General features: G+C 39.3%; 1 protein-coding gene across 11 annotated transcripts; it reads left to right on the top strand.

The window, feature by feature from the left end:
* Window positions 1-1,294: 1,294 nt before the first annotated feature.
* Window positions 1,295-24,135, top strand: atxn2 (ataxin 2). 11 transcript variants are annotated; one of them, XM_067522195.1, is made up of 26 exons: window positions 1,296-1,812; window positions 3,286-3,316; window positions 3,896-3,955; window positions 4,317-4,388; window positions 5,475-5,625; window positions 6,443-6,457; window positions 9,696-9,820; window positions 9,970-10,061; window positions 10,318-10,506; window positions 12,189-12,361; window positions 12,685-12,930; window positions 14,095-14,280; window positions 15,573-15,752; window positions 15,950-16,057; window positions 16,263-16,333; window positions 16,442-16,806; window positions 17,123-17,186; window positions 17,267-17,413; window positions 17,945-17,962; window positions 18,700-18,766; window positions 19,164-19,357; window positions 19,777-19,903; window positions 19,996-20,184; window positions 20,282-20,481; window positions 22,349-22,526; window positions 23,272-24,135. In XM_067522195.1, the coding sequence occupies exons 1-26, from the start codon at window positions 1,703-1,705 to the stop codon at window positions 23,310-23,312; spliced, it is 3,399 nt and encodes a 1,132-aa protein (XP_067378296.1). In that variant the 5' UTR covers window positions 1,296-1,702; the 3' UTR covers window positions 23,313-24,135. The 11 variants fall into 11 exon arrangements, with proteins under 11 accessions (XP_067378301.1, XP_067378296.1, XP_067378297.1 ...); XM_067522196.1 differs by having other exon boundaries at window positions 18,700-18,772; window positions 23,358-24,135; XM_067522194.1 differs by having other exon boundaries at window positions 18,700-18,772.
* Window positions 24,136-24,893: the final 758 nt, after the last annotated feature.

The following is a 24,893-nucleotide window of genomic DNA, read 5'->3' as shown; positions in this document are numbered from 1 at the left end:
CGCATCATCCATCCATCCAGCGGGGGGGCTTTCCTAAGCTGTCAAAGGGCGAGAGGAAGGGTACCTCCTGGAGAGGCCGCCAGTCTATCTCAGGGCCAACACAGAAATATACACATGCAGACAACCATTCACATTCAAACCTACGGGTAATTTAGAGTTACCAGTTAACCTAACTGATGGAGAATAAGAAAACTTCAAAAAGAAAGGCCACAGTCGGCCGCAGCTTTGTGGCTGTGAGGTCGGCAGCGCTAACCACTCCAGTCATCAGTAATTCTTAAACAGTAATATATTGTATCTTATTCTGAACTGGGTCATGAGCACTTTGCTCTTTTTAAAAAGATGTTAATAAAAATGAAGATTGGTTTGCAATATTAGGTGCTGTGTGACAGCTAGTGGCATAAGAAACATGGCTAGACAAAGTTGAGATTGAATTCCAGTAAATAAAAGCATGTTCTGGGTGCATATTTCATGCTGTCAGTGAAGAAAGTACATTTTAAAACAGTCTAGCTTCCTCAACAGGGCAATGATCCACACCACCCATATCCACCACTACTTCAAAACCGTGGGTAGGTCTTAAACATCTCGTGTGTGCAAGAATTGGTGAAAAAGTCCTAAATAGACTCTTGGCTACCTTTAGGAAATGAGCAAATTGCCAAACAGTCCAAACGTTTTGTATATGATACCAAAATTAGGCTACGCTTTTTCCCTATTTGGAAGTTAATGAAAAAAGTAACAGTGCATTAAAAGGTTTAGAAATCCTAGTTTTAAAGTCTCTGTTGGCTGCGAACAAGTGGATGGAATTTAGCTGCCTGTTAAACCCCCTGCTGCCGCTTTCTTTTGCATGCCTGGGTTGTTCATGACAGATCAGTTATTTTTGCAAGATAGCGATACCGCAAACAAAATGACATCTTCATCAGGCATCCTCTGAGCATTCATGTTCAATTATGGAAGGTTAAATGACATCAATATATGCGCACACAATCTGTGTTTGTACGTTTCTGAGTTTTGACTGCGCCTGTTTGCAGTGTATGTATTCACCGGCTCACGTGGATTCCACAAAACAGCCATCGAGGGTCCTAAGACTTCCTGAAAGTAGTGCAGTGCTCTATGAGTTATTTTTAAACGCCAAGTGTGTCTTTGTTTATATTGATGGTCCGGATTAAGAATGACCGCTTTGGTCTTTTGATCAGATTATTTGTTGGCAAACAACGCCGTATTTGAATAGCTGTCTAGATGTTGAGTTGTTACGTCTTTCATATATCCCTCCGCTGTGTTTTTTTTTTGTCCCCTTTCAGACTGTTTTGGTCTTTTCGCTGTTAGCAACGGAAAGAACCCGAGATAGCTGTAAACCGTATTTTGAAATTATCGAATTTCGTCAATTAGGAATATATAACAGATTGACAAACGGTGCAACACCTGTGTTTATCTTGGAACAGTGATTGGCGTGTGTTGTCTTTTTTAAATATCATTTTTTTCAGTTTTAATAGGAATTGTACATGTAGCTAATTTAGCTAGCAACTGTTAGCCAGCTAGCTTGTTAGCGTAGCATCCTCCTTAATAGGCACGTTGACATTAGCCTGTTAGCTAGCCAGAGCTTAAAATTGCTAAAAGCTAGCTGTCATCCGACCATACACCGTCTCATTGTCAAGCAATTGCGGTGTGAGGCTGATCGTTTTAAGACACTGTCTTTTATGGGATAACAATGTCAATGAAGGCCGGTGGAAATCGCAGCAAGCCCGGCGGTGGCAACACTGCTGGTGCTGCCGCCTCTGGTGCCGGATCAAGCGGCGGGGGACGACAGAATCTGGGCAGGTTTGTGAAATATAAATGTCAACGTAGCAAAATTAAAACATTGCAGCCGGGCGTAATGTGGTCAGTTCTCAGTGCTGGGACGCTGTCACTGCAAGCAGTGAAGGTTTTAAGAGATGACATTCCCGTTAACGGTCCAAAATTTGAACGTGTTTGTGAACGTTATGTGGGCCTAGCGACGACTTGATCACGGCGTTGATGCAGTTTAGCTAGCGAGGCCTTTTTTTTTTTTGGCTTCAATAATGTTGCAACTTCGTCGTAACGGTACCTCCCCTTGCACGCTGAATAAAACATACCATCTGGTTCCAGATTGTGTATTTAAACATGTTCATGGACACATTATCCTAAACGTGTGTATCAGTGATGCTGTTTGCCAACTTTACTATCAGCTTTGAGTCATTTTAGCAAGTGTTAATTAGCCGTAAAACAGCCCATGCTTGATATTCGGTGTACTTGCCTTGCTCTGTATTATTACAGCTAGCTAAAGGGACACATCCTTGCGACTTTTAAATCTAAGAAACCGTGATATCAAAACTGTGTTTTCCACTGACATTCATGTGGATCACTATGTTACTGCAACATTGCTGCAATGGGTTTGCCAAGAAATATATATAAAGCGTGTAGGCGCACGAAAGAGAGGGGCGGATGAGGAGGAGAAGGGGGAATTGTGGACCGACTGGCTTTCAACCTTGACGTTGACGCTCGTTTAAAATAGTGTCCTTGAAGCAGGACATTTCTGTACATGTCGTCCTAAGATAAAGTTTTGACGTACTGTCTGCACAGAATGTCAGTGCGTATTGACAATTCTGGCAGCGTTATTTCGGTCAGGTTTCTATTCACCGGTCACTAGGACAGAACGCTCCATTCATTGCGTATGTTTCATCTGTTAGGGCCGTAAGGAAAATGTTACTGTAAAAAGAGAATCGACCAGTTGGATTCGTGCATAGAAAATCATGCCGTTTCAATTGATAAAGACATGATTTAGTTTCTTTTGATGTTGAATTTCAGATTGTTAAAATAGGCGGATTAATAATTTACTATAGTAGAAGGGATGCAATGTAGGGAAAGCGGGCATTGCCTAGTTGAATCAAGTGTGAATGCTTGGGCATGTGCCAGGTGTTGAAACAACGTGCATTTTAGGACATGCTTGGAAAAATGTCGGCTACTGACTAGTTGGCTAGCAGCTAATTAAACATTATTCTAACCTGCAAATTATTTTGGAATCTGTGGATTTAGCAATTTACCTTTGCACGACACTTCAGTATAGAATACATTGGATGACTTATGTTGAGGATTTTTGGGGTTATCATTAACATGTCAATTAGCAGTTCTGTACCATATTACACCACAACCGCTTGAGATTTGCTTTTGTTTAGTCGTACAATTGGCCCCTTCAGAGAGAGCTTTGTTTCAATTTGCTAGCAAGAACTTTGCATAGTGAGTTACAATAATGGCATTTTATTTTTATTCTTTTAGGGGACGGCACAGTGGTAAAGGTCCTGCAGCAGTAAGTAATTTGTTAATTCTCATACATCAAGAGTTAAGTTATTACAAACATTCATGCATCATCCAAGGTATGTCATAATAGAGGACTATCAAAAGGGAAGATGTTTTCTGATATCCCCTATGCTACATCAATCCTTTTTTGTTTTGTTCGCTGTGCAGTCATTTGTCTTTTTTTTTTTTTTTTTTGTGAGGTATGATTGCACAAAATATATATTATACAAAGAAACAATTAATTAATAATGTTTGTTATGCACTGCGTTTACATGCACTTAAGTAACCGGGGTACTCTGAGAAATTAGCTTTCTCGGGTAATCGTTGAACAGCATTTACATGCACTGAAAATACCTGGTTACTGGAAATCTGCGTAAACAAGCAGCAGAATAACCTGATTTCCTCTGCACTTAGGAGTTATTCTGGAAGCCAGGTTCACAGACTGTAACCTGGTTACTTCGATGTAAACACACTAATTTATGCTGTATGCATTACAAAGAGAAGATGTCACACAGCTGTGAGAGCCCATTTAGCATAATTTATCTTTGCAGATGTGGAATACTAGAAGTTAACTGTGTTTTTTCTTCAGGTCCTTTTCAGTGGTGTATATGCAAATGTGAGGATGGTCCATATCTTGACTTCAGTGGTGGTATGTGTATCTGTCTTCAGTTTCTGAGATGTCCTTCTGAATTTGTCTAAGAGAAATTACTGTTTAAGATTTGTTTGAAACGTATGTAAATCATGCTTGCAGTAAAGGAATCCATAACAGCAGTATGTACTGCAGTCATTCACCACATTTTGTTTCTACAAAATGTCTACGCTGCAATAAACAAAACCTCTGTGATTTGTAGAGACAGCTGGTTGCATAAACAAAGCAGTGATTGTTCAGTCATTTGTCCATTTAACAGCAGATTGGTTTCTGAACATGTTTTTCTCAATGTGTAAATTTACATTGATCAAATTAGTGAGTGATGCATGCAGTGAGTAATATTTGACCTTTTTATTTATAGGGGACCAAATGTGAGCTAAAAGTGAAAAATGGAGGAGTCTATGGAGGAGTATTTAAGACATATGGTCCAGAGGTAAGGCTCATACATAGTGTGATGTTCTTCAAAGGTGATAGTATGGAGCCAGATCTGCAATTTTCATAGTAGCAGTACTAAAGAATATTGTTGACACATGGGAAGATCGTGCCCTGCTAGCAGTTTCAACTCTGAGATAGCTTAACACAGATCAACATTTCCAGTTTTCCTTTTATAGAGAAATATGTGGCCCTTAATCTTCCCTTTTAAGTTGAAGTATTCCTCAGCTTTATTCCTTCTTCTTTCATTTTGCACGAATAAAAAGCTTAACCTGAGCAGTGTTAGAAATTTCTGTTCTCTTCATTTGGTAAATCTATTCTTAAACATTTGTTCCTAATGAGATGTTATTAATTTTAAGTATCCACTGTTTTTATACCAGATTGGTGGGTTATAGCTCCCACATCCCATGTTTCTTTTATTACCATATGTCATGGTTTGTTTTTGTGAGTTGAATGAAGAAACATGCTGGAATATTCACACAGCTGTATTAAGACCCCTTCTGTACACTGGCCAAATAGTAATGTCTAGTTCCAGCTCCCATACTTGGTGTAAATGTCATTCAATGAGCATTCAACGAGCAGAATTAAATTAAGTGATTCCAGTCAAGCTCAGATTTTATATTTGCAGTTCTTTAATTCATTATGTCCTTTTGGGCACATTTGGTTTCTTTTCATTTATACAAGAAGTGTTCATAGAGCACAAAATAAGTGGTGAAAACAGAAAAACCAATGTGACATTTTCAGATTTCTTGTTTTGTCAGACCCACAGACATATTTAAAGATAATTCCCAATGATATAACAGATAAAAATATGGCAAATTCCTGTTTAAGCAGCAACCAGACAATGTTTGCTATATTTTCATAATAGATATTACGATTCTTAAAGGATGAGGTGATTATTGATGATATTTTCAATTTTCTGTCTGGCTAGCTGCCGTTGTGCAAGATTAAGCTGAAGATGAAACATTGCACAGTCTCAATTCTAAAATGTTCAGTGGTTCCTCATATATTTGTAATGGGAGGGTTGTGGCATTTGTTGTACTTCATATTCCCTTTTATTCCATTTTAATGCAACTTTCTCCCTCAGTTTGACCTGGTGTTGGATGCTGCCCACCGAAAGAGTCCAGAACTGAGCATTGGTCCCAGGAAAGAGGATATTGCAGACAGCATAATTTTCAAGGCCTCAGATGTTGTATTGGTGACCTACAAAGATGTGGACTTGAATTTTGCCAGGAAAGGTACTGTTTACAAATATTATTTGGATCCTTCATTGTCAACCTCTAAATATCTAGTCTTATACATAGGAAAATGTCATGAAGCATGCACTGTGCAACTAGGTGGGATTGTCACATTGTGCTTAGTGTGTTAAAATATATGTATGCCACAGTAAATGCCAATCACCTCTTTCACATCATATTGATCTTTTTCAGTCTATAATCACAATCTTAATGTCACAGAGGCTGTGCCATCTGTTAGATCTTGTGCGTCTGATTTGAGTGGCCAGTCATTGTAGAATAATGTGATCTATTGATTGGTTAGAAGGTTGCCTGGCACAGCAAGGACACTCAATAAAGGCTGAATGAGTCTTCTTCATTTAATTCATCTTGACCCATAAAATTCTCCTTTTTTATATAATGATTGACTTAATAAGTAGGTTTTATTTTATTAAATTGAGCAGATGAAAAATTATAAGGGTTTCACTATATGATTTCATAGAGGAACATCACTTGTGCAACTTGTTTCACTGCTCAATTTAACAACTGTGGACTGACTGAAATGGAATGAAATGGAATGCCTTACAGAAAAGTGAAACATAAAGACCACATTACTAAGTTAAAATAGGCAGTAAACTAAAGTGTTTTAACTTTTAAGAAAGTTTTTGTGCAGAGGTCAGAGTTGTTTTTTTAATATGAAAATAAGAGAAAAGGTAATGGAATTATGCACTTTTACCTAGCTGATCCTTATCCTACGATTGTGATCACCAGTCAGCCATTCTGTCTGTTAGACCATCTTCTGACTCTCTGTCATGTCTGTCTCTCCTCTCCATTGGTCTAGTCTCCACTGACACAGGTAATATATGACTATTTTCTCATCTTGCACATCGTTGTATGCACTAAAACATACACACCTAAAAAAGCTTACTGAAAATATAAAATCATACTCAAAAAAAAATCCATTCCTTAACCTTCAGCCTGATCTGTTGCCACCTATTCCGCCATTATCAATCCAGTGTAATGATGGAATTTTCTGCTTTCATATAACTATAAAGGTATCTGATAAAGCCCTCTTTTGCCTTATCTTTTTACCAGATTCTTTGCAATCGCTAGACTGGATGTTGCTTTTGGTGGAAGACAGTTCACTTGTTAAGGTTGCACTTCCGGATATCGTAGCGATTCTGCTTTGAATCCCATCCTGGCTATGGTCGTGTATGGCCATATGTTTGCTTATGAGTTATTCAAATGAGATATGCCCAATACCATAAATTATTTAACATAGATTAAAAAAAAGTTTTATTCAACTAACACCAATACACAATTGTAATTTTAACTTTTAAGTTGTAAAGTTATATTGTAAAATTGATTGTGCATAGTTTTGCCTAAGTGTACTACTGTTTAAGCCCAAGCTAGGCGAAGGAAATTGATATTGAATATTTTAAAGCATCGTTTTATTTTCTTAAATATGGAATTATCTTGGCACTTCATTTTATAGCTTACTAGGCCAGAGCTCAGGTTAAATCAGAACTGTGTAACAGAAAAAAATAACCATCATAGGTATACCTCTATTGAAAGCAACAGATTAATTTTCAGCATTTTAATGTGCTTTATAAGTATTGGATCAAAAAACAATTTATGGAAGGATGTTTAATTTGGTTTGTCCCTAAAGTTGAATTCATATAATTAACACTTAAATGCATGTTTGCTTAACCCTCACTATGTCCACATGATCTGTAAATGTTCCTAATTTGATGTACAATTGCCTTAAAGGACAGTGTGTGCAAAGTACAACAACCACCTCTACCAATATGATTCAGTTCTGTTACCTCAACTGTCTGCATTGTGCCAATGTAGTTTGTTTCTGAACTTCCTATGTTATAGAAATTGTAAAATGCAACATGTATTGTTAATTGAGGTGGGATGACTGAATTATGTAACTCCAGGTGGCTGATATGCTTTATACACGTAGTCTGTTGGTGCCACGTCTGAGAATGAGTCCAGACTTGGGCTGACATGAGATGAGATGTCCTTTCAAATATATTTGGGGGTTTTCTTTGAGCCTGCCTGATCCTTTTTAGTTGAGCTTATCAAAGTATTCTGCAAGTTACTTTACTGATTTACTTACTAGAGTGAATTTTGCTGAACGTTATCAGCCTCAAGTGAACTTGTACCATATACATTTTGTTGATGTTTCTCAAGATGTTGTCATGTTGATAGTTCGGGGGGAAAAGTCAGGCTTTTTAGACACTGTTATACTTGCAAAAGCAGCTGGCTGAAAACAGTTGCATCATTCTACATGTATTACTTTTAATACATTTTGCTACATGCTAAGGCACTGATGGGGGACTGCTAGTCTTCCCCCTCATATTCTTGCTTAGACTATCAGAACCCCTTATCCATGTTAGCTTTGCCAATGCTAGCTCAAGTAATGGCTCAAATTATTTTGAAAGGATCCCCCACCCCTACCCCCACCCCAATCCAGAGCCCCTGTCTGGTTTTAAGTTGGTGTTTCTGGTGACCCACCACCACCTCCATATAGACATTTGCTAATGGAGCTTGAGATAGAAGCTCATAAGGCATGATTGCTTTTTTCACAGTGAGAGTGCACCCATGTGACTGTATACCATTATGAGCCTATGGGTGTGCATATGTTTGTGTGTGGCACTTATCTTTATGTAAATACAGTGGCTTTTCACACACTTTGTGTTGTAGATTTAATTTCAATGGACATAATTTCCATTTCTGCCTATCAGTGTACACTAAGTGATCCATAATGACAAAGTGAAGACAGTAAATCGTTTGCAAATTTATGATAAAAAATCAGTAATTTACAGTGTATTCTGATGCCCTTCTCTGGCACTCCTTAAAATGTCAAGACTCTAGATTGTGTGCGTTTCGCTAACGGTGCTTCAGAAGTCTCATGCAAAGATGGGAGAACCTGTTGGAAGGAAACCATTGCAGCAGCACTCCATCAATCAGCATTTTATTGTAGAATGGTTTGATGGAAGTCCCTGTAGTTAAAAAGCGTATGACAGCATGCTTGGAGTTTGACTAACTGCATTTGAAGGACTGCGAGAGCAAGATGAAAAAGATTCTCTTGTTTGATAAGATGAAAGGTAAGCTCTTTGGGTGTAGGTACAAAGAAGTACTGTCTGGTAAACATCAAACAATGCTCAGCTGGCTCTCTTCAGTAAAGCATGATGTTGGCATCGTCATGCTATAGTAATGCTTCTCAGTATCAGGAACAGGGTGACTGATGACTAGAAGGAAGGATAAATGCACCTAAATACAGAGAGCATTTCAAACCCAATGAAAAGTCCATGGCACTTCAGACTCTTCTCAAGATAGAGTTTGAGAGAATCTGTCTGGAAGAAAGCATTAAACTGCCTAAGTCAAGGTGTGCAGAGGTTTTATAAACTTAGAGGATGCCTTCACTGATATTTAACTTAGGTTTGTTTAGTTCCAGTTAGAGTAATACATGTAAATAAATGTCCTTAACTTCCCTATAATAAATGTCTGACTTCCCTATATTAAAATATCTCTCTACTTTTAGCTGAAAAATGCCTTGGAGGAACCTTCAGTTTAGATTATGTCATCTCATTGCTCACACTATGGAGGATGTAATCATGGCCAAGATGCTTTTCCAGAGCTCCTCCACATGACATTATTGGAACTCCTTGTGATGGAAAAACTCCAGGTAATGTCACCTGGGGGAGTTTTTTTTCAGCTAGAAGCCGAGAAATATTTTCATACATGGAAGTCAGAAGGAAATTTCCAAGCATTAATTTACATTAAGACCCTAAACTAAAGCCATAAAAAAGCAATTTGAAAATCGGTGAAGTCGCCCTTTAAAGCTGCAATTGCTGCAAAAGTAACTTTTACAAAGTTCTGGGTTAGGGATCATAAAAATAAACTTCACAAATTTGCCAAATTTACATCTTTCTTTTCACTTTGTGATTATGGTGTATTGAATATACATTGATTTGCAAATATTGAAACAGTTACAATGAAATTAACACAATGATGTACAAAAAACATGACATTTTTTGAATACTTTATGAAGCCACTCTTCATGTATTCTTTGTGATTTGCAGATAACTTCACAGATTCAGCAGTGAGCAATAGAATCAATGGTGAGCATAAGGAGAAAGATCTGGAGCCGTGGGATGGAGGAGAGACCCATAATTCTGACAGCCTTGAGTCTCTGGATACAGATGTGGTAAGAGAGAGCACAAAATTCACTATTAAATTCCAACATGAATTTGACGTAGAATTTAACAGAGGTTCTGGTATTTAGATCCAGGGCATTAGTAGGCTCTCTTTTGTCTGTCGTATTCTCTCCCATCTGTTCTTCTCTCATCATATCAGTCAAACGGGTGGGACCCTAATGACATGTTCAAGTTTAACGAGGAGAAGTATGGGGTCTTGTCTACATATGACAGCAGCCTGTCTACTTATACGTAAGCTTCTCTGTCTTATGTATCTCTCTTTTGAATACACAAGTCCTTAAGTCCAACATCCTTATTTTATTAAAATATTTTTTGTACATATCAAACTCGTAATGCAGTTTATATTTTAAATGTATATCTTGTCTGGAGCCATTTTTAATCTTTTAATTTTGTTTTAGTGTGACCTCACATGAAATCAAGTAAATCGCACATTTCCCAATGACTCTATAAACCTGCTGCCCTTGTCTGACCTGAGCTTATTTTACAGGGTCCCTCTGGAGCGAGACAACTCAGAAGAATTCCTCAAGAGAGAGGCGCGTGCTGCCCAGCTGGCAGAGGAGATTGAGGCCAGTGCCACATACAAGGCCCGTGTGGCTCTAGAGAACGATGATCGCTCTGAAGAGGAGAAGTATACTGCTGTGGTGCGAGGGGAAAGGGAGACTCACACACTTAACAGGTAAGATCAAGGCCTACATACAAACATAGGGCGGATAAGCCTTTGTTATAAGCCACAACATTAATACTACCTGGTGGTGTTGATAGGAAAAAAACATACGTTTTTTATAAAAATGTATACATCTTTATGGGTTACGCACGTGTCTGAACATAAAGTGGGTCCATTCTGATATACCAACAGTGACCCTTTTTATTAATTAGTGTGCAAATTTGGCCATAATTACCATAATCAGTATGATTTAAAATACATTTTCTACTTAGTGGTGTACTTTTACTTTTGTGGCTTAGGTAAAGTGTAGATAATTTGTTTAGTACTTGTGCAAAAGATTTGAAGCGGTATTTTAATTGCATTGCGGAGCATTTAAGGCCAATACTTGCATTTATACTTCAATATAGAGTTCCTATACGTTTGCACAGACTGCATCACATTTAACTGTGAATGGTAACTGCAAACCGCTCAGAGTGGCGAGGCTTACTCTTGCCCTTTATGACATTAAGACCACCAGTGTTAATATTGTGGCTTATTTCCATGTGTGCCACTGTACACGTTGCCTTTATGTAACTGGAGATTGTGTTTGAAACAGCGTGTGTTAGATTGTATTAATTTTTCCTGTTTGTGTTGTTAATTCACTCTTGATATGTGCTGTGATAAAGCTAAGTACAAATATTAACGATCATCTGCATTGCTCAAACTTTTTATTGGATTTTTTTTTTTCTCTACAGGTTCTGTGTATACTAAGAAAGATGTGCAAAGAGACACAATTCATATTACTTACAAAAAGTTAGGGATATTTTACTTTTGGAAGAAAATTCAGAATCCACCTAAAATGCACTATACACTTTAAAAGTGAACTTAATTTGATCGACTCTAAATTTTTGAATGTACAAGTTCAACTGTTCAATGTTGCAGTACTTTTTGCATAACTGGCTGTTCTTTAACAATGCGATTAACTGCAAAGATCACAATGTGTGACCACTAAATGTTCTGGTTTAATGATTAATTTGTATTTAAACAGACCTCTTCATTATGCTGTTCCAATTTTGACATCATGAGACCAAGATGACACTAACAATTGTTACTGAGTTGTTGACACTTGAACATTTTGTGTTGTGGTATACCCACCACTGTTGTTAGCTTTTGTGTGATGAAGAAATTACCATTGCATGCTTTTAATTAAATGCCCTGCTTTCATGACATGATAACACTATAGCATGACATTTTTATATTTTCCATAAATTTTATTTTTTCGTTTCAATTTTTAATATCCATAACTTTTTGTTACTAGTGTATATCGATTTATTATACATTATAAAATCTATTTAATAAATTTTATAGCATAAACCACATTTAAAAATATTTTTTGGAACTGCTTTTAGAAATGGTCTCTAACACTGCATTTCCATATTGTTTGGGTCTGTGGTAGAAATGTGCAAGCTTGGAAAGCATTTTTAAGCCTTAAAGGGAGAAACTGGTTCCAGCCAATTCTCTAAGATGACAGCAGCTATTCTCAGAACAAATGCTTTCTTGGTAATTAAAGAAAACATGCTTTTTGTTCTTCTCCTTTTTTTGACTGATGATAGGTACTTGGTTTTATGTAATACATTGTGGATTTAATTTGTCCCCTAATGTTTGTTATTGTCTTATGTGGAACATCTGCTTGTTTTATTGTATTATGTGTGCAGAGAGAACAAATACATTCCTCCAGGTCAGAGGAACAGGGAGGCGATGTCTTGGGGACCAGGACGTCAGAATTCACCCCGTCTGTCTCAAAGCTCAGCTGGACCCTCAACTCCTCGACCAGGACCCCACGACTACAGTCCCAGCTCTGGGGCTGACCAGAGGGTGGTTAATGGGGGTAAGTTTTAATACTTATTACACAAACCTACTTAGTACTGAATACATTGCAGATGTAGGAAGGCGCTATGTGTCTGTGTGTGTGTCTATCTATCTGTCTATCTGTCTGAAGGATGTTTACATCCATTGTTGCTGTTAATTACGTTTATGCATTTATTGTACTTATTATACTATACTTGTATATAATTAATGTTATTCCTGCCTTTCCAATGTTTCTCTTATTTATTAGTCTCCTTTCTGTTCCCACTTCACCTTCGTTTTCCCAACTTTATTGATTGTCATCTGGTGTTGGTCCTCCTTGATCATTTGTCCTTCCCTTTTTAGGTACACCTCATTGGCCTTCCCCTTGTTCATCTCCTTCTTCCCGCCCCACCTCTCGTTACCAGTCTGGCCCCTCCTCCCTGCCTCCTAGGGCAACCACACCCACCAGGCCTCCCTCCAGGCCCCCCTCTCGACCCTCTAGGCCTTCCTCCCATTCATCACACCCCTCCTACCCCTCTTCATCCTCCTTTTCCCACCATGGGCCCACGTCGCCAGCCTCCACTCTGCCCAAACGCATGTCTTCAGAAGGTATCCACATCAGTGTGGAATAGACTTGGGCAAAGGCATGAGTTGAAGGTGGATGTATTAAGTTTAAGAGGGGAAAATATTTTCCAGATTGTAATAAATGATGTTTCAAATGTTTTAAGACTTAATAAGAAAACTACTTTCAAAAATACATTTGCCCAGGTCTAGTGTGGAAGAGCACAAACAGGTGAATGTGCTTCTTTGAACTGGACTGAGGTCAAATTTGCAATTTGCATATAAATGAAAATTATGAGAATGCAGTAAGTGACAAAGCTGATCCTTTGTCAGTTCATCAGGCAGCTTCACCTTGGCATGTGGGTGCACCGTTGTGTGTGCTGTGCTTTCTGTTAGTCAGAGTTAGCAAAAACAAATCACTCGTTTCCCACAATGTTTATTTTAAATGAGCTGGCAAGGGAAGATGGTGGTAGCAGGCAGCATAAACTTTTAGTTAATTAGGAATTTTATGGCTACAAGAAATTATAAAAAATTTTATGAAAGTGGTAAATAGTTTAAGGCTTTTATGTGTTAATTTTTAGGATACAAAGCTATTGGAGAATGCACACAGATGTTTGAGTTTAAACTTTTAACAGAGAGAGTCTGAATTTTAATCCAATGAGCTGGAATATAGAGTTAAAATGATTAAATTATACTTTCCATGTTTTATAGTCTTCAGATGTTTTAGTTGCCAGTATTTGGCCAAAGATCTGTTTTGCACCAGGCTCTCTCCTGTAAGACAGGCACTATTTGTGTAAAAGCATAAACTCAGCTAAACATTGCATTCTTTAAATACCTGTTTCTACATCACTTTTTCCCTGTCTGTTTCTCTTTTCCTTTCTTTCACTTCACTTTTTTTGTGGTTTGAAAGTGTGGTGTGTTGTTTGGTCACTTTACGGGCTAATCTCCAATTTGTTCACTATGATTTGTTTCTCACCATATAAAAATAATAATGTGATTTTGTTTAGTTTTTTTAACCTTACATTGTATGTAAAAATTGATGTAAAAAATTATTTTCAAAGGTTTAAAAAAAAAAAACCTTTGAGAAACAAATGAGTTTCAAACAGAAACCTTCACAGGATGGCAGGAAACACAGTCTCTTCAATATATTTATCACACTTCCACTTTTTTATTTAAGAAGTTCAGTCTTTTGCTATCTTTCTTAATTGTCAGGGCCACCGAGGATGTCTCCAAAATCCCAGAGAACACCTCGTTCTCACAGAGTTCCACCATGTCGGACCACTGGAGTCCCTCCAGGAGTGGACTTAATGCCTCACAATACCCCCGGAGAGGTCCCAGTGACTCCACCAACCAGGAGCAGCTCCTCTGGAGGGACGTGGTCCTCGGTAGTTAGTGGAGGTAAAATTATTTTTACTACTTGAATCGTGTTTCTTTTTTGTTTTTGGTTTATTTATTTTTTATTAATTTATGCACTTCACACAAGGGAACATATCTGCTATATGAGCAGCCACGTGGCTCACAAGCGGGGCCCAGAAAGTAATTGCCATTAACAACCCGAGGGCCCAACATCAAGCCAATTGCAATAGTTAACATTAAGTGTGGTATTTACCAAGGAGGTGCTCTGTCTTCACTGCTGTTCTGCATAGCCCTTAAACCCCTCAGCCAGATCGCCCCCAAAAGTGGTTACGGATACCGACTACAGAGTGAAGCAACCATCAGTCAACTCCTCTACATGGATGACGTTAACTGTGTGCCAGGAGTGAACGAGACCTCAAGTGATCTATACTACTAACGTATACAGCTAAGACATTGGAATGTCATTTGAACTGGATAATTGTGGATGGATGGTAACAAAGAGAGAAAAGGTTGGCAATAACTCAGGGGATTGTACTACCAGATGTTGAGAATAGCTACAAGTGCCTTGGAATCCCGCAGGCAAAAGGTAACCATGAAGAGCCCATTGGAAAAGCTGCAACCACCAAGAACAACAGAGAGTAAGGCAAGTCCCGAGATCTATGCCCTCCTGGTCATTAGGTACCCCACTGGCATAATATTCTGACCAAAAGAGGAGCAAGAGGCCACTGACATCAAGACAAGGATGCACCTTATAATGCACAGAGGGTTTTTGCCCAAATCCAGCATCTAGTAGTGGTGGACAAACCGAAGTCAGTAGTGATGGATGTAGCAATCCCATGTGATAGCAACATCAGGAAGGAAGAACATGAGAAGCTCAAGAAATGCCAAGGGCTGAAAGAAGAAATAAAAAAAGGTGAAGGCACAAGTGGTTCCAGCATTAATAGGAACACTGGGGCTGTGTAATACGGCTGTGGCTCCAACAGAGTCCAGGAAGAACATCTCAAGCTCCCAGGCCTCTGGTAGAGGCCTCAAGCTTGAAGGAAAGAATAAGAAGGAGAAAAAGAGAATCACTGGATCCACATCAGTGTGGAGTAGACAGGATCATGGATGTCATGTTTTCAAGGACTTTGCATCGTCAAGGACCACTAAAAGCATTTCCTCCACTTTGCTGTGGTATATAAAACAAAAAAAATCACCTTTTTGCCAAGGTGATTTTTACAACACGGGCATCCTCTGCTATCTAGTCAATCAAAGTAAGCAAATTTGCTGAGGGAAATTTAGAATAGATAATATTTTGTGATGACTAAAATCTAACTTTTTCTTCCCCTCCTCAGCTCACAGACCTCGCTCCCCCAGGCAAAATAGTATGGGTGGAGCTTCCCCAGGCTGTTCCTCCCTCCCCTCGCCCCAAACAGGAGCAGCTCCTGTTGAAACAGTTGCTACGCCAATGTCAGCTTCCTCTCCTCCTGCTGCTAGCCCCGCCCCCAACATGGCCACCTCTCCACCAGGAGATGGTAAGCTTAAAATTAACCACACTTTTACTAAGAAAGATTGAGGGAATAATGGAAGAAAAACAATGTATGATATGACAGATCGGATTTCTGTGTAGTTTGATTTCATGTTTTAGTGTAGAATCTGTAACTACTAAAGACAAATCTGCTCTCTGGTTTTATGCTTCGCAGTAAACTGATTGTTCTTTTTTTCTGTATAGCAAAAGAGTGTCGGGTTCAGGAAACAAGACAGACATCTCCCACAGCAAACAAGGAGAACATCAAGCCTTTGGACAGCTCGCCTAGTATCACCAGACCAGTCTGTAAAGGTACAGTATCCCGTGGATAGTATTTGATGTAGAGTGTTCTGAATGAGTACGTCTCTTTGCTAATATGCTTTTTTTTTTCTTTTGTGGTTTATATTTAGTTCTTATTTACTTTTGTTCTTGTTTACTTTTGTTCTGTCTCAAAAATGGATATTCCATTTGTCACATCCTGAAATGTTTAATCACTTTGGCTCTACTCATCTTATAGGACCCCCTTCTATGGCAACAGATCACAGAAAACAAATAGATAATTTAAAGAAATTTAGTGATAATTTTCGGGTGAGTGCTTCAATAACTCATATGGCCCTACAATTCTATTACCAGACTAAATTTGTGGTTTTTAGGCTGCACCAGAGCTAACCCTTCCTTCTGACTTACCTCTTTTAGTTGCAGTCTAGTTCAAATCCAGACCCCACCTTTGACCAGATGATGACCAAGCCACCCAGAGATCTGGCAGACAAGCCTAAAGAACTTCCTATGGACAAAGCCTCCACAGTGGGGCGGGAGGGCCCTGAAGAGAGTGTTGTAGTAATTGCTGCCGGGAGCCCTGGTGGTGCCCCTCCACCATCCGCCACATCCACAAACACTAGTAAACCTGGCAGCCCTGCTGCACTCTCCCCATCTCCTTCAGCCCCAGACCAGAAGAGAATGGGGCTGGATGTGACATCACAGGGAGTTCAAACAACAGCCACGTCCACGTTCGGTGGACCCAAACAAGAAGAGAAGGAGGAGAAGAAGGAAGCAGTACAAGAGTAAGTGGATGGTTGAGGGGGGAGATTGTACATATTTTCAAAGTCTGGTGTTTTTACCAACATAGCTTGTGAAATACCTTAGGTTTGATCCCAACAAGTATTTTCTGAGCAAACCTGAGCCTGATATATTTTAATCATCTGTGCCACAGAGCTCTACTGTAGTTCAGAAACTACAAAAACACACTTATGTTTTTTTTTAAGTGCTCAGGAAATTGCTGTGATGTAATTACTGAGCTCAACTGAGCAATACAAAAAATATAATGCTAAAAACAATTCATACTATTAATCATAAAACTTGTTTGTTATTCTCTTGCAGGCAAGTGAGAAAATCAACTTTGAACCCAAATGCCAATGAGTTCAAACCCAGGTTCAATACACAGGTTAGTATGCGCTGCTGCTATGAGAGTGCACAATTTAAACAACGCAAACTTATTGTTTGTTTTTTCTTTTACTTTAACAGCCCAAACCAGCCAACACCCCAACACCTCCCCGGCCTCAGGGCCAGCCCAGCCCCTCCATTGTGGTTCCGCAGCCCCCGACTGTCTACAGCCAGACAGTCTGCTTTCCCCAGATGTATCCACTCACACCAGTCAGCCCTGGAGTGCAGGTGAGATAAACACCTGCCTGCTGAAATGTGCAGCATTAGTATAGTTTCTATAGTGCAGATCATCCTGAGGATTACACAGAATCACTATGAATTGTAAAGTTTATTAAAACAATTACCTAACAGCCATCACCACGAGATGTCCCAGCATTGGACACTGGATATTTTTTAACCTTTTTTATAACATACATAACATGTGTTTGTCTTCATTTTCCTTTCCTTTTTCATGTACTTAAAATTTTTTAAATTATGCTTATGTAAATATTTTGGTCTATTAAGGTCAGAAATAAGTAAATATGTGAACAATGTCTTTTTGTCTAATCACACAAGGCACTTATTACAGTTTTTAGTTTTTAATGATAGCTAATACATTTGTTGTCATAAATCTATGTATTTTGCTGTGTTGCTTTAAGAAAAACTTGGTGATCCAACATCAGACACGTGTAAATGATAACATTTCTTGGTGAACAACTAAAGAGTGGTTCTTTTTTCCTTTTCTCCCCCTCCTCCTCCTGCTCTTCCTTTCTCCATTAGAAAAGCATAATATGGAAGGTTTGTGAATTTTTCTAAGATTTCTTTTTTTGGAATTTGTTTTCTTTTAAAGCCCAATCAGTACTGAGATGTGTTGCTTGCTTGTTGGGTTAATGCCATCAGATGTTGGTTTGCCAACTTCTTATTGCAATTCATTTCAAACAGTCATCACTGATGGACTTCTATTAACGTCATCTTATTTGTATTGGCTTCATCTATTTACCAAACAAATGGCTGTAAGCTAATAGGAGTTTAAGCCTATTTGTTTTTGCTGCAATGTTTTTGGTTATAGACATGCATGGTGTAAACTGTTAAGAAGTTAAAGAACAAGATGATGAGCAATGTTTTGGTAAAAAGTCGTAGTCATAAAACACATTTGTCTACCCAGTAGTAGAAAGGCATAGAAAAAGCATGTAGCCCCAGGTAAGAGAGAATTCCCACAATTTCACATACACTTTTTTGAAATACGTTGTCTGTGTTGGATGAGGGATTAGCTACTAAGGCAGCAGTTTAAAGCTGGGTAGTTCATCTCCAGCCCTAGAGATGAGGAGTAAGAGCACTCATAATAATAATAATAATAATAATAATAATAATAATAATAATAATTAGCACCAAGTCATGTAATTTTAGTTTAGTTCTTAGCGAGAAGAAATGTTGCCAAAGAGACTTGAGAAGGTGGAGTATAAACCTATGTTTTTTGCTGTTGTTTTTTTTGTTTGTTTTTTCATCTACCACCATCATCCCCCTCCTCCCTCTAGTCTCCAGCTATGTACCCGGTTCCGATGCCACATATGACAGTCAGCCAGTCTAAACCCTACAGACCAGGTAAAGGTGAGAATGACTGCTGCTTTCTCTCATTTGCCTAGCACCTTTGCTCACTCTCTTAAGCTTACTAAATTAGATTTCCATAAATATTATAACATTTACACATTCCGTATTAAGATCTATGTGCATTTACAGCAGCTCATTTTTCTGCAAGCACTGGTCATAATGTTACTTTATATTAAGAGTTGTACAGTATTATCAGTTTTTGTAACCTTGCTGTTTGTAGGTGAGTGCATTTCCCCCTCCCCATCTTCTTTTTTAGGTTTATTGCTGTAAGCCTATGACAAACCAAGGAGTATTCATTTCTGACCACTCCATGATTCTGTTAAGTTCAGATTTATGGGATGTTAAACCAAAGTGTCTTTCTTACATGCATGAATTTAACATGAATTTTCAGTACCTAACATGCCGCAGCAGAGGTCAGACCAGCACCATCCACCAGGCACAGCCACCATGATACACACAGCAACAGCAGCAGGACCCCCTATTGTAGCACCAAGCCCTGCCTACTCTGCCCAGTACTTCACCTGCAGCCCACAGCAATTCACCAGTCAGCCACTGGTCCAGCAGATGCCACACTACCAGTCACAGGTAAGATTTGCCTTTAGCCATCCGACCTTTAGCAGTAAATTCAGCAAAGGTCAGAGAAGGAGGTTCCTCTCGTAAGTACAATATGTAATCATTAGTTCCTCTAATGCCATTATTTAGTGCTGGTAGTTTTTATCTCTTCCACTTTTTCATTAGTCAGCCATTTGTCTGACAGATGCCTGCAGTCCAGAGGCTTGACAGGGTGCCAGCAGGATGCCAGTATTTCCTTACTTCTGAATTGCGCAGCTGACTGCAGGCTGCTGGCTGAAGTGTTGTTACCAGTTTGCAAGCAATGTGATAGAACAAATGCTAAAAGATAGGGAACTAGCAAATTGGCTCTAGGGGTAATAATGATAAAGGAGCTAGGACAGACCCTTTTGACGCAAAGGCTCTAATGCTGCTGCCTTGTGTGTGTCCTCCAGGCGCAGCATGTGTTTAGTCCAGTAATGCAGGGCAACGCCAGGATGATGGCACCTCCCACACACGGCCAGCCCAGCCTTGTCTCTTCCTCAACTACGCAGTACCCAGAACAGACACACACTATTTATGGTACGTCAGCACACACCAACTGCATATGTTCATATGAATGTACAGGTGATGTAATCCATGTCTTTTTACAATTGTTGATTGATTTTTTGCAGTGTCGGCCGGGCCAATGCCTCAGCAGTACCCCCACCACAGTGCCACCTTGCACCCTCACCCACAGCATCCCCAGCCCTCTGCCACACCTACAGGCCAAGCCCAGCAGGGTGGTCCCCCACAGCACGGAGGTCCTCCTAGCCACCCAGCTGCTAGCCCAGTCCAGCACCCACAGCACCCACAGGCAGCAGGTGGGTACATTATGTTCCTGTCCTGGCACATGTCACTTTTGGAGTTGATTGTATTCAAATTGAGCACTGTAATAAATAGTCTTTCTACTTTTTCTAGCTGCCCAGGCCCTCCATATGGCCAACCAGCCCCCACAGCAGCAGATGTACTCAGCCTTGGCCCCTACACCTCCCTCCATGACCCCAGGGCCCAACCCTCAGTCTCCCCAGACATCGTTCCCTTCTGCCCAACAGACTGTCTATTTACATCCACAGCAGGTGCATAGCTACAACCCCAACCACATGGCGCACATGCAGCAGGTAGGTCACAACGTACCACCAGGACAACAGTCCCACAAGCACTATCCAAATGGTCAGATTAGCGTGTCTTACTTACAGGATTTGTGAGTTCAGAAATATAGTATAATGTCCAGGAAGTGCTTAAGTATATTTATGTGTTGTATATTGGTGTTGCTAATGGTGTAAATGCAGTACATATTTTTGGCAGTCTGACCTAGATTAGGATGTGAACTTTACTTTCTGTTCTTGGTAGATATGTGTGGTTTTAGTTGTTAGGGGCACACTACAAAAATGAAAACAAAATCTAATCATGCTAACTTTATTTAACAAAATGATGACTCTGTAATGCAAACTTTTTGGGCACCTACAGTCCTTTGGTCCTGTATGTCTTCAAAATAATAGCAACCACTTGTCTAGCTGTGTCCACAGTGGTGAAGAAACGCCTGCTAGCCTCTCTAATGCTCACCCTCTTTTACAGCTAATACATTGTTCCTATACCGGCCAGTCACGGCATGAAAACTCTTTACCTAGTTTTTCTCTTCACGTTGCCAAAAAGCTCCTATTAAGACACAGATTTCAGAAAACACCTTAATAGTTTTTGTAGAGTCTGATACCAAGACAGCAGCCGATGCTTCATGCTCTATGAATTGATGGCAGTAACATCAACATGAATGCCAGGACCCAAGGTTTTCCATCAGAACAGTGTCTAAAGCAGCATTCAGCTCCCACCAAGTTGCCTTCTTTGTAGTGCTTCTTTGTGCCACCTCTTCCCTGCATAAATAACACACACCTATTAGTCATTGTGTAAAAGAAGACATGATCATCAACCAGGCTAACTTTTTCTTGTTAGTTCTGATGCTGACATGTCCATTGCAGGCACATTTTAGCAGTGGAAAGGGCTCAGCATGAGTACTTGACCATTCTGAGGCTGCACGGCCCCAGACACAGACTGGCCATATATATCCCACCTCTTGACATGTGCTATTACAACAAGATAATCATTGTTGTTCACGTCTCTTGTCAGTGGCTTTAATGTGACTGGTGTGTTTCTTCAAAGCCAGCCACACTAAGCGACAGTGTGCAGTTTCCTTAGATGTTGTCTTCACAGTGATGTTGTCGGGGACAGTTTCATGTTGTACCAAAATCTGTGCCCACCGACTGCATTCTACAATACATGCTGTAGCAGAGACGCCACAAAAATATACTGAGTAGACTGAAACTGTTAGTTTACTTTTAGTAGATAGTGATTCAGTATTTTCTCTATTGATTAAACAGATGTGTTACTTAGTAAACTTATAGAGATTTTCATATTTTGAACTTAAGACATTCTGGCAGTTTTCCCCCTTGTGTTATGCTAAGCTAGACTAATTGCCTCCTGCCTAAAGCTGCATACTTAATGGACAAATATGTTGATCATACCTCACTCTAAAAGAAACCCCTAAAAAGAAAATGTTGCTCAGTACCCACTTGGTAGAAACATTTCCAGACCGTATATTTATGTCATAACCCGTATAAATTCCTTTGAAGGCTTTTGATGCGGTGAGTGTGTGCATCTTTTCTCTCTGGTTATAAATGAGCAAAAGCTGTGCAAACCTGCTTTTCAACATATAAGAGCTTGATTAGGTGACAGAGTTGAAGTTGTAGTAGGTTATTTCAAAGATTAATGATTTGTGTTTGCCATACCAAGAGCTTTATTCTTAAAGCTGTCCTGTAGTCATAACTACAACAGAGCCAATGCCAGGACCCAAGGTTTTCCATCAGAGCGGTGTCTAAAGCAGCAATCTGAAGCTGGGAATGTTTTTTTAATTCTCTCATCCTGTCTGTTTTTTCTTGCCGGTCACTCTGTCACACTTACTGACACATACGACACACTTTCTCTCACACCTAGGCCCATATGCAGTCTGGTATAGTGCCGTCGCACCACCCAGCACCCACCCATCCAACGATGATGCTGATGGCTACCCAGGGTCCTCCAGGTGGTCCTCAGCCACCTATGCCCCAGACTGCCCTCAACCCCATTCCTGTATCTTCCACCACACACTTCTCCTATCTAGCACATCCACAAGGTATGTTTATTTTAATTACCGTCTCTCCAGTAAACAGTAACAAGAATAGTTGACGTTTATGCTGATCTGTCTGTCATGAGTGCAGATTGCTTTGGCCTTGACTGTTAACAGTCTCATCCTTAATGTACACAGCCTTAAACAGACTGTGTGCATTTGTTTGTGCTGGTAGTATTTCTGGACAGGATGTTTTTAAGGTGTCAATGCAGAGGACAAAAAAGCTAATTGATGCTATTTCTCATGGCCTGTTTTAGTTTCTGTCCTGGTTTTGCAGAAAATGATTAAATCAGCTGTTTATTAAATAGGTAGTTGAACAATCTGAAGATAATGACAACTGTGCAAGTGCCAGTTTTTGCTTTTCTTCCAAACAAAAAAGCCTTTGTCTTCCTCTTCAAATCTTAATCCCCTTGTTAACAAACTAAAACTGACCAAAAACCATCTTTTGATGCAACATTTCCATTTTGTTTTAATGCGACAGTAGCTTTAGAAGATACTGGCTTGATTTGTTGAGCTCAGACTGATGAAGCCTCATAATTTGGAAACTTTCTTTTACAGAATGAGGATTGGAAATTTATGCTTAAAATAGGAGATAGGGATGAGCAGTATGTTTAGGAGGAATGATTTAAACTGTGTGTCTGACTTGTTTAAGACTCATGAAGAAATGAGAACTGTTAAGTAAATCTAACTTTATTTTTTGGTTTTTGTTTCTTTTTGATTTATTTTTCCCCTTTTGCAACACATCAACCAGACCAAACCCTTTACTGTTCTTTCATTGTGAAAAATGTCTAAATCCATCAGCTTCAGACTTCACCCCATTTTGTCTCATCTCTGCAGTGCAACCTCATCATCAGCAGCAGCTGTAGATAGAGGGCGCCAGTGTGACGAGGGACCCTCTGTGTCACGCTCCTCAACCAGAGCCTTCATAAGCAGGCGATGAAGAGAATGAGAGCCCTCCCTCTCCTCTTTCTTCATCCTCACCAGAAATGCTTCACATCAGCTTTTCTCTTCCCTCCCTCCCCTCCCCGACTAGGCAATAAGAGAATGTTAACAGGTTGATGCAGTGACATGTTTTAATGAGCTAGAGTTTTAACGGACAAGACTGCCTCCATTTAGCCCCTGTTCACAAACACACAAGCATACAGATGCCAACAAAACACCCACACACACTTTCAGGGGTCCCAAATTGCAACTCGAGTCAGCTTGCCAAGTGAGAGAATGAGAGTAACTTATCAGTGAGAGTGAAGAAGAAAATTCAACTGGAACTTGTGTTTTGTCTGCACCTTGTTAAGAAAACATCTTCCAACTTTTAGGCAGTATTAATCTTACTGTTTTTTGCTGCTGCTATGTGCTGCGTTTGTTTCCAGACTAGTTTCTAACCAAACTAAAAATGAAACATGACAAGAAGCTTCCTGTGAAATAAACACATTTTGGCAGCCAAGAGGACAGGAGAAACATTATTTATGAAATTATAATGGCTGAGGTGATCAGATCCCACTTCTCACCTGACCCTTATGTAACTTTTAAGTTAAAACTTTTACTTTGTAGATAATATAAATAATTTTAAAAATGAGCAAAAAAAGTTAAAAACAATAAAAAAGTTTTAAAAACTGAATGGATTATTTGTGGTTTCATGGTGGATTTTTCAGACGAGCAGGCATCGCACACAGACACGTGATTAAAACTCCAGGGTGACTTTAGACTTCTGTGGACCCCGTTAGACTTTTTTTCAATTTAGCCTAAATATGAGCTACAGTAAAACATAATTGGAACCCAAGAAACAAATTAATATTTTATTTAACACTAAATTATCTATAGGACTTAAAGCTAAATATGATGAATGGGGAGCAGAATAATGAATGGTTTCTTTTCTAGAGCTAAAACCCTCCCCCTCATTCACTGGAAGGCTTTGTGCCTTAAACTGTAATGAGCAGTTAAGGAGAGATAATTTTTATTAGACAATTTACTACTTTCTGAGATTTACCAGACCAAACCATTAAATGGAAAGACTTTAAAATCCCAAAGTAATGTACATAAAACATATTTGGGACAGAAATTATGTCCCAACACTAGACTTTATCCTTTATTAGCTGAAATAGTAAAAAGTTTTTACTGTTTTACTAAAGCTTTGGGTCTCATACCACTTTAGTGAAGGCTATGTTTGGATTTGTCTTTAATTCCTGCAATCATTTTCTTTTAACACATCGTGTAAGCACAACCATTTATCGTTATCCTGTGAACACTGATTATCTTCTACTCGTGCATCACATGCTTAGTACTTTGTACATCGTGTACTAGAGCAAGATTACACGGAATACACAAACACACACACACACCTGATGTTTTTTTTTGGTGAGGTTTATTTTACAAAAA

The sequence above is a fragment of the Channa argus genome, chromosome 11 (genome assembly GCF_033026475.1).
Source record: "Channa argus isolate prfri chromosome 11, Channa argus male v1.0, whole genome shotgun sequence".
NCBI lineage: Eukaryota > Metazoa > Chordata > Actinopteri > Anabantiformes > Channidae > Channa > Channa argus.
Note: the sequence above shows the minus strand (reverse complement) of the source record. Positions and strands in the feature narration are given on the sequence as shown.

Coding starts and splice junctions, on each gene's coding strand:
- atxn2 (XM_067522194.1), top strand. CDS start 1,703: ATGTCAATGAAGGCCGGTGGAAATCGCAGCAAGCCCGGCGGTGGCAAC. Junction 1,813..3,285: donor GGACGACAGAATCTGGGCAG/GTTTGTGAAATA, acceptor TTATTCTTTTAG/GGGACGGCACAGTGGTAAAG. Junction 9,821..9,969: donor AGTCTCTGGATACAGATGTG/GTAAGAGAGAGC, acceptor TCATCATATCAG/TCAAACGGGTGGGACCCTAA.